Source organism: Phasianus colchicus, chromosome 2 (assembly GCF_987193195.1).
Source record: "Phasianus colchicus chromosome 2, bPhaCol1.hap1.1, whole genome shotgun sequence".
NCBI classification, from domain to species: Eukaryota; Metazoa; Chordata; class Aves; order Galliformes; family Phasianidae; genus Phasianus; species Phasianus colchicus.
This window is the reverse complement of record NC_143437.1, coordinates 52,092,350-52,109,855: the sequence shown is the minus strand read 5'-3', so window position 1 is coordinate 52,109,855 and position 17,506 is coordinate 52,092,350. Positions and strand designations below refer to the sequence as shown.

General features: G+C 38.6%; 1 protein-coding gene across 4 annotated transcripts in view; it reads left to right on the top strand.

The window, feature by feature from the left end:
- The window catches only part of PHACTR2 (phosphatase and actin regulator 2), a 120,717-nt gene that overhangs the window by 82,283 nt on the left and 20,928 nt on the right, over positions 1-17,506 (top strand). For 3 of the 4 annotated variants that reach the window (XM_090135693.1, XM_090135695.1, XM_090135694.1), the window contains exons 3-5: positions 2,092-2,172; positions 5,072-5,230; positions 15,119-15,355. In XM_090135693.1, coding sequence (XP_089991819.1) covers positions 2,092-2,172; positions 5,072-5,230; positions 15,119-15,355 — 477 coding nt within the window. The remainder of the gene's footprint in view (positions 1-2,091; positions 2,173-5,071; positions 5,231-15,118; positions 15,356-17,506) is intronic. The other variant, XM_031611346.2, reaches the window with a different exon arrangement.

Below are 17,506 nucleotides of genomic sequence, written 5' to 3'. Positions count from 1 at the left end.
GAAAAATTGAAATAAATTTTTAAGAATGGAACTTGGGAAGGCAGTCTCAGCTGATCTGCATTCAGGCAGCCATGCTCACCCCTGCTCCCAGCTGTGCCCTTCTGCCCTGGCAAGCAGCTGCTTAACAGGGTTAGGATCAATTTCCAGCATAATTTAAGCCAAATGAAGCTGGCAATGCTATGCTCCTGCCTCTCTGGTGCCTCCATTCTTGTTCAACCAATTGCAGCAAGAGCAATATGTTTGTCGGAATGCAGTTCTGAGCAGAATGTTTGCTCAGAAAAATACGGTATCCTGGGCTCAATCAGAAGATGGGTGGCCAGCAGGGAGGTGATTGTCCCTCTCTACTCTGCTCTTGTGAGGCCCCATCTGCAGTACTGTGTCCAGGTCTGGAGCCCTCAGTACAGGAAAGACAGGGAGCGGTTGGAGGAGAGGGTCCAGAGGAGGGCCACAAAGATGATCAGAGGGCTGGAGCACCTCCCCTACGAAGACAGGCTGAGGGGGCTGAGCTTGTTCAGCCTGGAGAAAAGAAGGCTGTGAGGTGACCTCATTGCAGCCTTTCAGTACCTAAAGGGAGTCAACTCTTTGGAAGTATAGATAACAGCAGGAGAAGGGGAAATGGTTTTAAGTTGAGGGAGGGAAGATTTAGGTTGGATGTCAGTTCTTTACAGAGAGAGTGGTGAGGTGCTGGAACAGGCTGCCCAGAGAGGTTGTGAATGCCCCATCCCTGGAAGTGTTCAAGGCCAGATTGGATGGGGCCCTGGGCAGCCTGGTCTAGCATTAAATGGGGAGGTTGGTGGCCCTGCATGTGGCAGGGGGTTGGAGATTCATGATCCTTGAGGTCCCTTCCAACCCTGGCCATTCTGTGATTCATTCTGTGATTCTGTGCTGTCACAGAGAGTAAATTCCTGAAACGTGTGAGGACTTTCTCTGTCCTCACTGTAGCACTCACTTCACTACGTGACTTCTCTCAAACCATTCCAGCTCAAGTGAGATTGAAAATACTTTGTGCAGTATTTAATCTGCATAGAGCAGTTAGACTTGCACTAGAGAGTAATTGGATTACTAGAGTGTTTGAATTAGTTGATGAGATAAATCACCTTATCGTTAAAATCACCACATCATTAATAGGATGAAGTCCAGCGCTGCTGAAGCTTTTCTGCATGACCTCAGCTTGAACCCCAAACATTGCTTGGATTTTGATGCTCATATGTAAACAGAATTGGGACAGGTGATTAACTTCTGCTAGCAATGCAGTGAAGAGGGGGTTTTACAGTAGTAATGTTCACATTTTCTGAACCGTGCACCGAAGTTCTATAAAACATTTTGGTGGCTTCCCAGATCACCAACCAAAACTGTATTGGCGTAGGGTTAGGGTGGAGTGGGGAATTACTCTATTTTGCCATCTGTAAATACTTTTCCCTATAAAACTGTTTTACATTTTTCCCATGGGAAATAAACATAATAATTAAAATGTTTGATGTCACAGTCATTTTTGTGTGTGTTGTATGCTTTTTTTTTTTTAACCTAAAAACAGGATGCTTCATTTTTTTCCATGACAGCCAACCAGCCTGGATGAGGATGTTGTTCTTTTTTAGAACAGAACTTTCTAACTTTTTTTTTAAGATTTACTTTTATTTTTTTACTTAAAATAGTTGTGCAAAGTTTACTCCTTGAGCAGTTTTATGACTTGACCAAAAATATTGCTTGCTCTGAGCAGGATTTGTCTCTCAAAACATCTGTAAGAGTAGGTGAAGGTATCTTGAGCTGACATAGTCACTCCAATCATTGATAAAGAGGTGCTTTTAAATATTAAATGTCAGTGCTTGGATGAGTTTAGTTTCACTGTGGAAGTACATATTCCCACTGACTGTGAAGGAAGCCCCATTGAGCCTAACTCAGCTGAAGACATTGGATCAGATGAGTCCCATCTTTTGTGGCTGAAGCTGTGGGAGAATGTCCCTGGAAACCCAGAACACTTCTGTAGAGCTGAGGGAAAGAAGACTTATCAGGGGTTCTTAATTCTTTTCTACATTTCTCACAAGCGTTGTCAGTATGAGAATAAATCTGTTCTTAACTGTGCTTTTTCTTTAGTGTTGGAAAGGAAGATTTCGACAAGACAAAGCAGAGAGGAGCTGATAAGAAGGGGAGTGCTGAAGGAAATGCCTGAGCAAGGTGATAACGCATTACCTAGAATTTAGATCCTAAGTGCTAAACGTGGATGGTAGAATCCCTATTGCATTGCTTCTGTGTAGTATAACTAGTTATAAGGAGATAAAGCAGAGGAATGTGAAAAGTAATTTGAGCCAATTGAATGAAACAGAGTTGGAGTAAAAAAATATGCATTCTGTAGCTGCTTCTGCCAAGAAACACCGCCTTACTTCTGGCCATATCTTCAAATATCTTTATGCTTCCTGTAAACATGGATGGCTGCTATTTCAGTATCAAAAAGTACCAGTGCTGGGATCATACAGATCTCACCACTACCATGCAGGCCACATTCACGAACAGAACAAATAAAAAAGTCTGTGGGGAAAACACTCCTTATTTAAAAACAATTTAGAGTTAATAAGAGTGGTTATAAATAGAGTTAATAGACCATGCTTAACACATCTGCCCTACCTCGTTTCTGAAATGTTTCTAGTAGTATTCTTTTGAATATTATTAAGTATCTATTAAATCTAGATGGGATAAAAATCAAGTGATTAAAATAATTTTCAGTAGCTTAAAATTAAACCATTCATTACTTTATCAAGAAGTCTGAGAACTCCATGATTTTTAAAAACAGACCTATCCTAGAAATTGTACTGCCCTGCCTGAGCTGAAGAATTGCAACATTGATCCTTGGAAGTAGAGGGCTTGTTCATTAGCATGTAACATCACTTGTCTTTACAGTCTTGTCCAATTACTAAAATGTGACAGGCAGCATAGCTGGCTTCTTAACTTGTTTTCTGCCACTATCTGTGACTTAACACAAGAAATGTAAAATTTCCAAACCTCAATTTGCCTGTATGTAATTTTGAGGATTTTTGCTACGTGCTTTTTCGGGCAGCGTGTGTGACTTTGTTGATTGATGGTTGCAAAATGCATTTAGTCTGTTAGCTCAGTTAATGTAAGCTGTTAATGTTTCAGGTAAGTCAAAAACAGTTTTAACATAAGGAGTATCATTCATATGTTTGCTTTGGTCATTGGTGTCCTTGACCTGCTATTCCACTCTTAAAAGGGGTAAAAGGATGGAATGGTAAAAAAAAAAAATTCCCCTTTTTCACCTCTTAAGAAGGCCATCAAACCAGTCTGTGTTGCCTTCATCACACTGTGTTTCTTGTCTGATGAAAATTAAAATCTTTAAGGAGCAGTTTGGAAGAAACAGGATTGTTTTGAATGGACTGAAAATAGATATAGGGAAGACAGTGGTTGGGTGGTGTGAAGCTAGTTAGAAGGAATGTCGACTGAGCTGAAAGCTAGATGAAGAAATGTTATGGAGTATTGAAATGTGAGAGGTAAGAAATGCAAAGAAGTGATAGTGTTTCACAAGGGATGGAGAAGAAAGAGGTGGGAAGTGGCAAGGGTATAGATGAGATGTTAGCAGAATATGAGTAAGGTGGGGATCTTACATGTGGAGGCAGAAAGGAAAGTGGATTTAAGAACATCTGGAAGGAAAAGGCTGAGGAAGTTGAATGCTGCAGTCAAATAAGAAGAAAACCTTGTGCAAATATCAGCTATAGTAAATGAGACAAGGTTAAGAAGGCAGAACTTAGGTTTTATGCATCATTTTTACACATCAAGAGAGTTAGCTGTGTGGTTAGAATGAAACCATCAGCTTAATCCACAGAATAGCCTAAGGAAGTAAGAGAGGCTTCATAATTGTATTGAAATGAGGGAACTGTCAAACATCCAGATCTCACAGCACCCAACAAGGAGAAGAGAATGAAATTACCACAATTAGTGAAGAAGCAACAGGAGGAACCAGAAGACATTACAGGTAAAGTTGCACAAATTTTGGCTGATAAGAGCAGAGTGTAGAAGGAGGGCAATCATCTCTGAGAACTGGAAGTCTAGTGTGAGCAACCTACAGATAGCAAGTCTTGGACATAACCAGAGAAGAAAATCAGCAGTGATTTAAAAATGCATAGAATAGAAAACAGACACCAGTCAACAGAGAAAGTTGTGAGCCAGCAAGAGTATACAGCATTTTTCAGGGACATAGATACAAATAAAGAAGAGAAAGAATTCTTTTTTTCTTCAGGAGGAAAAAGAAAACATAGCTGAGGTAGTTCACGTGGGTCACTAATAGTCATAAGAGCTGGGAGAGAATTGGACTTGCAAAATGTATTTACCTTGATTCTTAAGGTTGGATAATGACTCCTTATCATTAATAGTAAATTCACATTTGGGAATTGATCGCATATATTCTGAAAATTTCCGCCTGATTTCTGACTGATATACCACTGGGATACAACACAGTTGTTCTGCAACTCTATGCGTGCCCAGGTCTGAGCCCTTTGGAAACACACTATCGATACATTGTGTTCCACGTGAATGTCTTTAAGCTATGTAGACCAAGATCATAGAATCATAGAACAGCCTAGGTTGAAAAGAACCATAATGATCATCTAGTTTCAACTCCACTGCTATGTGCAGGGTCACCAGCTACTAGACCAGGCTGCCCAGAGCCACATCCAGCCTGGCCTTGAATGTCTCCAGGGATGGGGCATCTGCAACCTCCTTGGGCAACCTGTTCCAGTGCATCATCATCCTCTGGGTGAAAAACTTCCTTATAAAGGATGTGGGCAGGAAGAGTATGGGATGCTAACATGTACAGAGTTTATATAAGAAGATGGAGCCTTGAAGCTGGAGCTGGAATGTAGGCCCACTACTGCGAAGATATCCACTCAAAGACCTGGCAGCCTATGGAGATCATTTAGAGAGTTACTTTTCAGAGCCTATTATACACTCCAGAAAATCCTTCTGCTTTGCTTCCATGGTAACTTGAAAGCAGAGAGTTGATGTGTATTGTCAATAAATGCTAAGCAAGCAGTTAATTTGGACATCAGCTTTTTAATTTTTATTTCAGACGGTGATGTAACAGTAAATTTTGAAACTTCAAACGGACACACCATAGCTATTGGTGAAGAAACCATACAGGAAGAAAATGCAGTAAAAGCCAGTGGAGATAATAGCACTTTATCAGAGAAACCGTGTGGACCGGAAGGAAAAAAAGAAGATCAAAAAGGTAAATGGACACATTCATCAATTTTTTTCCCATCTACTTTAAATGCTAACATGTTCTTCCATCAGCACCAATACATGCTGTAAGCTCTATTCTGCAACAAGGATACCAGCAGAACCTACCAAGAAGATAGACTTGCAAAACACAGGTATTTCATCACCGGTAGGCATGCATTTTACTGTGGATATAGGAAGGTAACAAATAGAAGCATGGTATGAGCATGAAAATACATGCAGAGATGTTTCTGAATTCACTGTGAACCTTTTGTTGTAGATGTGGGCAGGCTTTGGTTCCAGGTTTTCCTTTTGTGAAAGAAGACATAAAATGCTTGTGCATCACCTTGCAATACCATTGCAGAAGTGGCTCAGAGCTTAAATGTTCAAGTGTTTAAGCTACTTGAAAACTGTGTGTCATTTTGAAAATATCAGAAATATTCCAGGGAATACATTACTACTACAAATTAAACTCATTTATGGAAAATGTACTTTATGCCTATGTGATTTTCTATAGATAAAATGCAGTAAATCCTGTTAAATATTCACTGTGCCCCAAATCTCAAGGTCCACATTAATTTTGTTACCTTCATTCAGATTCTCTTTGGTGACAAAGTTTGGCTGAATAAGGAAAAGTTAAAGACTCAAGTGGAATCACAAGAGTTTGGACTGCATTTAAGCTCTTTGTGTAGTATGTTGAATACTGGGCTACTTCTTTTCACTGTTTAAAAAAAAGAAAAAAGAAAGAAAAAGTGAGTGTTTTTAAATACTGCTCCATCTATTGGATTTTCTACAGGAAAGAGCAAGGATACAAAAGACCAAGAACTTCATGGCTGGCTGTTAGACAGACCAGTCTTTCCAATGTTACCTTGTAACCTTTACCTAGTGATGAATGAGCCTCTGGAGGATGTGAGGGTCAGTTCATCTAACACAATAATTTGAATTTTTCTCTGAGCTATGTAAATCACTTGACTGTGTAAAAAGTGGCTGGATTTCCAAGGAGAACTGCACTTCTTATGAGATTCCTAGTACTTCCTGTCTCCCAACAAGCCCAAAATACATAATTATCTTTTTTTCATGACATTTAAATATGTATATCTTTTTATGCCAACTAGATCCAGATGTGTACTGGGTCAGGAAAAAAGATTTGCAGAAGCCATGGAAAGCTCCTTAAAAATGATTTGGGGGTTAGATCAGATCATTTGCTATTTTATGCATCCCTGAATACAGCCTTCTGAACCTGTCAGGTCTTGAAAGCTTTCCTAAGGGACATATTTTTAGAGATACACAGTTCTAAGTATTGAAATCCCATCTAGCTGATGCTGCAGAATGTAGAACTGTAATGAAAAGGGGAAGGTACAATATCTATTTCAAACACGTTATTTTATTCAGCTCTCTCTCTGTATTGTGCTGAACTTAAAGGAATTTGAAATGATTGCTGTACAAGAGTAGGCTCAGTGCAAAGGTGTATTTAGCTATCACTTTATCACAAATTAATCAAGAAGGTGAGTGAATCTGTTGAAGAGTAGAGCCTGCAGATGCACCTCACAGATGCCTCTCACCTGGTGGTGTAGTCTTCAGTGCAACTACACTTTTATGGCAACTACACCTACACCCACTGGCAGGGGGAGAAATAAGCTGCTGATTTGATGGTTTGTATTAGCATTATCTTGATGCTCGAAGAGCATCAAGATCAGAGCTGTGGCAGGACTATGGGTTTACTTGGCAGCGTCCTCTGTTCAGACCGTAACACATGCTGCTTGTCCAGATCACTAATCACATCTCTGTCAGAAGAACTGAGATAGGTGGAGTGAATACTAGCTGGACTGTCACGAGCAATGAATTCAAGGTGGTTTTTGTAGAGATTGATGTTAGTCTTTTTAGAGTCACAAACTTTTATGTGTAAATCTTACAGGAAGTTCTTTGTACTTTCCATGTCTGTAAGACCTGAAGACAGGAATAATTCCTGCTGTTTAGGAGCACAGCATGCTGCAAACTGTGCCAAATCAAAGCGTTCCAAAAAATGCAGCTCAGCCCCTGAAAGTTATCAGGTTATTTTAAAAATCCTTTATGAAATGGTGGTAGCTCTTACTTGCTTTCTGGTTCAAACAGGTCTCGAAAATGAGCTTCCTGCTTAAATATGATGACTGCTGATGCTGGAAGTTTAAAAAGACCAAGCGTGGCAGGCACAGTGGTCAAGCAATAAGAGTTGGCAGCAGTGCATCATGGAGCAGGGAATGTGTTTGGAGTTAAAAGAAGTCACAGGAAAAATGTTTTAGCATGAGCCACAGAAATGCAGTATCTACAGGGCAAAAACAGTTGGCTCAGCCACATACTGTAGGAGTGAGTTAAGCAAAAGTGAGTGAAGCAGCAGCCTGAAAGCTGTTCCCTGTGCTGCCAAGCATCCCTGCAAATTTTGCACCCTCTGCTCGCGGGTGTCTTCTGTGTTTGGGGAAAAAATCCCTTTGAAATTTCATAGTGTGGCCATTACTTTTTGTAGCTATGATATGTCAATCATCCAAACAGGGTGTTTAAAAGGAAATTTCTCCTTTATGGCAGCATGATAAGAAGCTGGCGATACAGGTGATTGAGCGATTAAGTTTTACAAAAACAGGTTCTTGAGTTATTAAGCTTTGCAGATGGGAAAGCAGAGCCCTGGATCTTTTTCTTGGATTGTTTATTCACATTATATGTGTACTAGGTTGAGTTCTGAATACTATTTTTCCTTAGTTTGGTTTTGTTTTGACTACAAGTCACTAGCATCTTTTGCTGAAAACACAGAGCTCAACTGTAGCCATTCTCTGTGAGCATGCTGGAAGGGATACAGAACAGCACGTGGGCAGGCAGCGTGCCAGAGTACGTGCTGGCTGTCTGGCCAGCAGGCTGGGCTGTGCTGGCATACCGGGGCTCCTGATCAACAGCACTTGTCTGAAAGAGCCCCTGTGGGCCTCAGCGCTCCAGGTTCCCAATGAGGAGCATTCCCTATGAATCTTGTATAGAGGATCCATGGATCCCCTTCTTTCTTCCTCTTGTACCCTGCAAGAGTGTTGGAGAAGAGCAAAAGCAACATGGGTAGAATAGATATCAAAATTGTAGCTGTTTCCCACTATAGACATAGGGACATAGCATGATGGCACAGCATGCTTGCTGAACGTTGTAAAACCTCCTGGTACTGTGTCAGAGCTCCTTTTCTCCTTCACACTTTTTCAAGATGTCTCTGGCATTCAAGTCACACCAGAGAACTGTGAGTTTGTAGCTGGGTTGTTTGTAAACTTTGATCTTACTCTCTTTTGATGTGGCAAGTTAAGTCTTTTTGTGATTCTGGTAGATAATTTCATTGTTAGCTTAAGTTGAAGAAGTGAAAGTAGGTAGTTGAAAGTGAAGAAGATTCAGTAACCATTAGTGAGATACTACTTGGAAAAAAAAAAGTTTCATTTTGCCTACCATCAGTCAGATAGGAGTGATAAATAACTGCACTGCAGGAAGCAAGAGCTCTCTTGTGGGTGCTCTGGGTGTTCTGGGTGTCATGGAACATAAACTTCTGAAATGTTCCAATACCATTTATAGCAGACCCGAGGTCCTCTTAGGTTTTCTCATGTATATTTCAGTGAAGGAAACAATTTCTAGTCCTGTTTCCAAATGAATTAATAGGATCCATCTGTATAGTGCTTTCCCTCCGCAGCATAACTAATCTGAGAGCTGACAAATGTCTAAGTTTTAGTTTAAGTTTTAGTTCAGAGATTCTTTCTCCTACATTTTATCACTGTTTCTTATATCTACCTTTAAATTTAATCTTCTGTTTTTTTCTCATGCATAAACAGAAAAAGAAAGCCAGAGTCATAAGCCCTGAGCTTATGAGTATGCATACTTGCTAACCAACACTCTAATTTGCATTCAAGGGAATGTTCTTTAAACTCAAATTTTCTGAATTTCTTTTCTCAGAGGCCTTTGCTTTATTTCCCCTAAGTGGGAAAAAAAAAAAAAAAAAAAAAACAACCCAAAAAACAAAAAACTAAACAAGCAACAACTGCTGAATTCAAAGTAGTAACCCCCATCTTCCAGGGCCTTATACAGGAACCTCTCAGCAGATCAATCCTGCAAACCATTCACTGTGAGAGGCAAGACAAACTTTCCTCTCTCTTGTGTTATAAGCTGGTTTCCTACACCCCTCAGCTCTGTAGATCATTGTTATGTGCATCATATATAAAAGTTTATTGGTGTTTTTTTTGCCTGACTCCCAAAGAATCTACTTGTAGGCCTCAGTCTAGCTGAGTTATTTGCTGGCCTACAGCTAGTTATTCTAAGAATAGTTTATCTTCTATTTGTCACCTGAACTATGTAAATGAGACTGAATCCAAGTTTTCTTAAAAGGAAAGGTACTCTAGATAAAGCTTTGTTTGGGCAGGAACCATCCAGTAAGGCAGCCAAGCCAGGCAGGCTTCTGCCAGTAGACTGACATGAGAGGTGCAGGCTTTTACCCACGTAATGTGAGTGGCAGAGGAAAGCTCCTAATTTGTAAAGCTGCCGTTTGTTGGTTGTTCTTGGTTTTTTGGTTTTTTTTTTAATTATTAAAAAAAAATCCTATTTATTAATAAAAAATAATAAATCCTGATGTGACTCCAGGAATAAGATTGTAGATTAATCATTGAATTGTTTGAAGATATCTATACAGATAGTATAAGGGAATGTAGAAATTAACATGCCTGCTCACTTTCCAAGTATCTTATAGACCAAGAAGAGGTAAAAATATGCAGCTAACAGTGGAGATGTTACAGATATTCTGTCTTGATTTAACAGCTTACATCTTACGCAACAGTTGAGCAATCAGCATGTGCTTGTTTTGTTTTGTTTTGTTTTTTTCTTTATTATTTTGGAAACAATAAGTATTTAAATGTGGTTACTTAGGTCAAATGTTACACCTTTCCCTTTCTCCTCCCTCCTTCAGGTTTCTACCCTTCCTCTGTTACAGGGTTTTTTGCACATGGTACTGTTAACATTATTCAGTAAGTAAAAGCTGGAAGTTTGCAGATATATAGATCTGTTCATCTGTCTTCAAGAAGGATGAATTCAAAACTGGAATTAATGCAGAGAGGGTTATGAGACAGCTGTTCTTGTTCAGTGTAGCAAAACAGAGCCTGAGTCTTGAGTGCATTTGGTGAATGTAACAAATTGGTATACAGCCAGGAGAGACTATGGGTGAAGGACAATGCTGGCACAAGTAGAAAGGAATGAACAGAGGCTTGAAATACATTTGGACTGGAAATTAAAGGAAGCATTCTAACAATTAAAATAGGTGTTTTCTTGAACAGAGCTTTAGTAGTAAAAGCATTAACAAAAAATAGAGGTGACTGAATCTAAAATTTATGAAAGGATTTATATGAGTTGACCCACTTGCACCAGCACAGTCAGTGAGTCCAAAAATGAGACAAAAGACACCTTGTGTTGTCTGGTGTCCCATGTTTCTGAATGACAGTTTCCTGGACTTTGATTAATCACAACACAGCTCTCTGCATAGGCTGGAAAGGAAACTCTTGATTCTCAAAACTCTCATTTAATTTCATTTTGGAGGGATTTACTCTGCAGTAAACAACAAATTATACCTTATTTCCACCTTCCACTTCACATAGTGTTACTCCACTAAATTGTGGTCATCTTCCAAGAGAAGGATGCTTTGCAGCTGATAAAGATTACATGCTTGTAATGCAGGACTACTGGCTTTCCGTGAGCTAGATTCATATCACAGCTCTAGCTGTAGAAACCAAAAAACCTTGGTACTGTATGACAAAATTCTGTAGTAGAAAAGTTTGGACTCCGAAATTTGCAAAAGTAAAGAAAAAATACAAACCAGTTTCTGAGACTATGTCAAGGATTTTTGCAGATCTTCAGAACCACCATTTAGTCCACAGTTTACAAACAGTGGCACATTTAGCTTCCAAAATAAGTAATTTCATTTTCAAGTGAATATGGCATACTGGAATCTCCCAAAGATCTCTGAAAGTTTCCACAAGAGCTGCTGCACACTGAGTGTTTTGTAATCCTCATCATGATTTGGGGTTTTTTTGTTTTTTGTTTTTTATCTTTGGATGTTTATGTAAAAAGACAGCTTTCTTAAAAGTCTGGCCTCGATCACAATTTCTGGGAACAAGAAAATCCCATTTCAGAGTGAGCTTTCTTGAAAATCTGGCCTTTGGAAAAATTGTTCCAAACATGCACATTTTCTTGATCTAAATGCTTAAATAAGACATTAGCATTTGCTTTGCTTTCTTATTAAAAATATGACAAATTGCTTTTACAGAAAATGTCTTGAGGAAGTGTATAAAATATATTATTATCTGATGATCATTTGGTGACCTTTTGTTTGAAGTCCTGTTCATGATGAACAGATTTCTAGATTAAGAATAGCAATAGCAATAAAAATACCTTGAAGCTGGTTCTGAGGTACTGAGGGGACAAATAGATGGACTGAGCTGATTCAGGAGGCTCCTTGATTTGGCAGTCACAAACCTGATGAGGAAGAAGAAGCATCAAGAACAAGGGCCCATATTCAAGCAGGGGCATACTAGAGAGGTACAGTTGTAACACAGTTTTATCTCAAAAGCATCTACAGACATCAGACCATCTCTCTCCCTCTGCAAGAGTATTTCACTGTTGCCACTGTTAGCTACTATTTGTATTTCTACAGTACTCATGCACAGACAAGAAATTTATTGAATAATGTCTTACATGAATACAAAAAAAATAATAATAATTTAAAAAAAATGTCCCAGTAGGCTTGTAATAAAAGAGAGGACACTGTGGTTAGATGCTGAAAAACAGGAGAAGACTAGACCAGTATAATAAGTACAATGCCAACAGCCTAAAAATTGTTAGTTTTGGTATCACAACAGAGTGTGATGCAAAGGAAAAGAGGTATCTTTGTGATTGTTTACATGGAGAGTCTTCCAAGACTGAGAGCATCAAGGGAAAAGCAGTTAAATGTGTTTGCTTCAAAATTTGGCTTGCTAGTGACAAAAGCTGGTCAGGTGAGAACTGAGTATCAGTATCTCAAGTAAATGAGAAACATCAGTTTAGGCAGAGTGAAACTGACATTGAAAGCCATCAGATTTATCTGGTGAGATAAAAAAGTGAAGCTAACACAGAAAATACAAAGGTAGCATGATACCAAGAGGAATTATATGGTCAAAGCAATGGGCAGGAGCAACTATCTTCATCACAGACTTCCTCATAGATATGAGCAAGAAGACTCATTGATCAAAGTGAAGAAAAGGGCATGTATGTGATCGAAGTATAGTCAAGGCTCAAAAGGAACTGTAACTATCCAAGCAGATTGAGTTCTGCTGTGCAAAAAAAGTCTGCCAGACCTTGGTATAATGTGCATAACAGTATGAAAAGAACTGCCTTAGATAGAGATGATATCCCAGTATTCGTGGGGTATTTCAGTTAAAATTGATATTACATAAATTGTCCAGCTTAATCACAACTGAAATCTGAAAGCAGAGACATTGATTTGAAAGAAATGTTCAAATTTTGTTTTTCATTAATAATTTTCATTTATTTTTCTATAGAAGATTGAAAATACTGAGTGTAAGTGAGATGTGCTTATTTGCAACTAAGTAAAGATGTATCCTCACACTTTGTACTTTTTTTACTAATACATAAGATATATTGTGACACATTATTTAATCAGTTAAACAGTCAAATGTAAATTGACCATGATTCCAAATAATTCTCCTGCATTTCTTTAGAATATGGAGGATACAGTACTAGGTTATCATTCTTTTCTTAACGCTTTCTGTGTTAATGACTTAAAGCAAAACACAGTGACAATGTATAAATGCAGAGGTTTTCAACTGAGTCTTTTTAATAAGTAGAGTTTTAGGATGCTGGATCTGTAAGGAAAAAAGAATGGTATACACTTAAAATTCTTTCTGATCATGTCCTTCAAGATCTTCAAAATAGAAATTTTATCTTTTCTTGCCATGTTTGTCATAATGGAATTAAAATTAACAATGTCTTGCTTTCTCAGAATTAAATCAATTTTTCAGCTTTGAATGAAGGTAGGTGGAGTTTAATAAGGAGGTACCGTTTGCTATAAAAGAGGAAAACAAAGTGTAACAAATATGTTTTTTTCTTCTTCCAAAGTCTTTCTCTGGTCCAGGAGAAAGAGGTAGGAAAACAAAGATATTGTACAAGGATCTGTGCCTGAAAGAATCTGCCTGCTAGCTCTAAAACAATGGTTCTTGCATAACGTTAGCAAAACCAGTTTATCCTATGATAATATAGGCTGGAAATAAATGGGAACAATACTATTAAGCATTAATTCTCTTGGTTGATAAAGAGTTATTTGTGCATGTTGCTTTCAATAATTGCAGAGGTGATGCATCAGGTTCATGTTAACAAGCCTTTAACTAGAGATTGAAAAGGCTTTGTTTCTGAGATAAGGAATGTTGATGTTGTCCAATATGTTTGTTTCTGTTTTTCATCTACTAATCTTACAGTGAAAAGATACTGCTTATCTCTTGGGAATCTTTTACATAGGAAGGAAAAGGGCAGGGAATGGCTAGGAGAGCAAGGAACTGCCATGTAACGTGTGTTAGAGTGAGGCTCTTGTGGGAATGTACTGAAATAAGTGAATTGGTTTCCTTTCAAGTGCTAAAAAAGAAGTCTTTAAAGTTCTTTTTGATATGTGCTTGGCTCCTTCATTCCCTGACCATTGTAGTTCATAATAACATGCAAGTAAAGCTCTTATGCTTTTGATGGTATGCTATTACTTCTATAAAATCCTGTTTCTGTGAGGTGTGGAAAGACTGTCTTGAGACCAAACGGACACAGAGATGGTGTGACAGAATAAAGAAAGATTCCCATCTGGCTACCAGCTACAGTCTCAACACCATAGAGTTTGTGTTGCAGAATTTAAGTTGCATATAAGTGGCTCAACTACATGAGCGTTGCTGTTTTGAAGTGAATTTCCAGATCCTTCCCACTTACCTGTCTTCAATTTGCAGAGCACACAAACAAGGTTCCCTTGGATGAAATTAAACACAAAGTTGCATTCAAGAACTTGTTGTGTTCCCTCCACATCTGGATATGCAGTCCACAGAACTAGCCTGAAGCTATTCCAAAGTATAATCTTGTGAAGTGCACAGGATAGGGACACTGGATCCCCTGTGTTACTTGTTTCACTCTATAGAGCCATTCCTATTGGACTGTGAAATGTGGATAAAGTCCAGTTTTCTGCTAAGTGAGTAACTGTTGATTCTTGAAACTGCAGTCCTACATGAATACCTAAAGGACTTGCAGGAGGGAAGAGCATTCCCATGCCAAATGACATCCTATTTAATTTAGTTAAAAAGTAGAAATACCCTGGGGAAGATACCCAAAATAAAGGTGCTGTTTTTGTGAGCAAGCAGGCTGCAACATAGGAAAACGCGTTGCTTCAGGGGAAAATTTCAGCTTGCATGGCCATATTTGAACCTGTGGCTGAGAGAACAGCCTTGTTTACATTCACATTCATGTGAATTTGAGTTTTATAGCCTATTGATCTCAGAGAACTAGAAAAAATTTAAGGGAATTTTTTAGCAAAAAAAGGCATTTGCCTTGCTTAGTTTGCTGGCAGCAATTTAGTTTGGGATACTAAAGAGGATCCTTGTAAGTCTAGAATAGATAAGAATTAGAGAAGTGCTGGGCAAAAGTCTTCAATGAGAAGAACTTGAATTGAGACAGGTGGGAATTTTTTTTCTCTTTTTTTCTGAAGTAGTAATCCAACAAGAGAGAAAAGGTGAAGAAGTCTCTCCTGATTCCCAAGAGATCAAGCAGCAAAAGTAGTCATTGTCTAGCTTGCTGTTGAATGTTTGTGGTGTCTGTGTCAGTTGGCTTCTGTTCACTTTCTTACCCGTAGAGAACACTACTGATCACTGCCCAGAAATAACTGCATCCCATGCTCCACCACTACCCAAGCCTAAGCCTAAATCTAAAAAAGCTCCGCTACCACCAAAAAATGCTCTTGCTGCTTCTACCACCACCAGCCATAAGAGTAATGAAGCACCTCATGCTAAAAAAAAGGGAAAGGCTCCTGTTAAGCAGCCTCCTCTCCCGCCTCCCAAGCCAACAAGCCACAGTGCAAATCGAGAAGTTGGTGAGTACTGCACAGGCAGTGCCAGTTATGGTGGGTGCATGTGCATGAGGGCTTGATCCTACCAGGACTTCTGCTTTTGTACATAACTGTGCTACTAAAGAGCATGCCACTGATGTTTTTAGCTAACATCTCACTGAGCTCTGGTTCTGCTGTCTGCAAACACCCCAGATGAATCATTTTGCTGTCTAACAAATGTATGCACACACCAAGCACAACAGAGACTGTACTGAATTCCCAGTTGACGTGCAAGTGCTGGAAATAAAATGAGTCAGAGAATTGTCAAAGGATCAGCAAGGAAAGAGGTGACTTTTGAAAACAAATACATGTGAACTGCCCCAAAGTAAATCTATTGATTTTTCTGTAACCTGCTGGAAGTATCTACTACTCCATGTAATATGACAAGATTACAAGTTTTCAAAGTGATAGAGAACAAAACCATGAAGATATCCTTAAAAATTATTGAGTAGCAGTTGTTTTATCTGAAAAAAGAAAGCTGCTTAGAAATGGCCAGGCTTTCCTGAGCTTGTTGATGACTTCATGTGATCGTAAATATACACTGAAAAGGGAAAATGCCAGTCATCAGGCACACACCAGATGTATTTATCACTGCACATTTTAACCAAAATTCTGCAATTATGCTAGATTTTGTCTGTTCTAAGGTACTGATCTTGAGTTCAAGTGGTTGTGATTTAGACAACACCCAAAATGAAATCATCCAATTATAATTTGAATGCAAACAATATTACGATGAATTGAGTATATATATATGCATTGGCCAACTTATACAAACCATGTGTTCTCAATCCTCTTTCAGTCTTTCAAAGTCCTTCAGTCCCTCCAGTTTTCTCTCCAAGTATACTTCTTCATAACTTGTACATTTTGGCAAGCGTTGTATTTGAAGCATACAGAAGAGAACTGTTTGAAAACACTGCAAGAATGCTAAAGTTACAATAATAACTTTGCCATAAACTACCTATTAACTTGGTATTAACTGTCCCGTCTACATCAATAGGCCACAAGAATAAACATTTTGAAAACCCAGAATTTGCTGCTTGTATTTCACTTTCAGATGGAAAACTGTTACTCTCAGCTGAAAGAACCTCGTAACAGCAGACCTTTCAGAAACAGAACAGCCCACTGGGTAGAAAAGTGTTTAGGCTTTTGACTGGTAACAAGCTCTCAGATATCTCAGTTCATAAATTAAAATACATTCAAATTCCAGATTTGTCTTTTAGTAGCCTTGCTGAAATTACAGGTGATACTTGAGACCATATGGATATAAAATATATCAACATGCCCCTTGTACAAAATAGCACATATTCTACCAATAATTTCTTTCAGCGTTGGGTATATTGTTTTCATCTGCAATACTTAATAAACAGAGCTGATTGGGAGTGATATTTTATACCTGAGGATTACCACATCCCCGTGAAAGTGAATACAGTGATCCAGTCTGGTGAAGGAGAACAGGAATATGAGGAACTGAAGTTACTCAACAGATTTCCAAACTGAAATAATGGAGTTAGGAGGAGTGTTAACATAACCATGAATGTTTGCACAAAGTTGAATAATGTTCATCAGCTTTTTTATGTAATCAAAATCTAAGTTTTCTACTGAAAAAGGTACTTGATAGGAAATTGTTAACCAGCCCAGTTTAAAGCAATAATAGCAATAGCACTACTGACTTGAGTCAAAGTGTGGGGAGAATTTCTCTGGGAGAATTCTTTCTGTTTCTGATTGCAAGACCAGAAGGGTTCCAAGAACAATGTAAGGCTTCATTCAATGGAAACATCTTTTTAACTTTTCCCAGTAATAATTATAGTGTGGCTGTGTATTTGTATTGTGCTGGAGTTCTTGAGGTTAGGCACACAACTTGGTTTCATTGATTGGAGCCTATGTTTAAATGCTTTGCTGAATCAGAACCAGAGCCATTTGTTAGTACCATCCACTTACTCAGTAAGGTTTCTGCTCAGTAATATGCAGGTTGAAGCCGCTATTTATTTCCACTGCAATTATGAACTGTTGCTTATAACATTTCTTTGTTTCTTTTTGATTTGCTGGTAAGTGAAGTCAGTGATTTGTAGTGGATGTGACTGATAAGAGCAAGTATCAATAGGTCCTGGACTGTGCCCTGTAGAGTGGCCTCGTAGC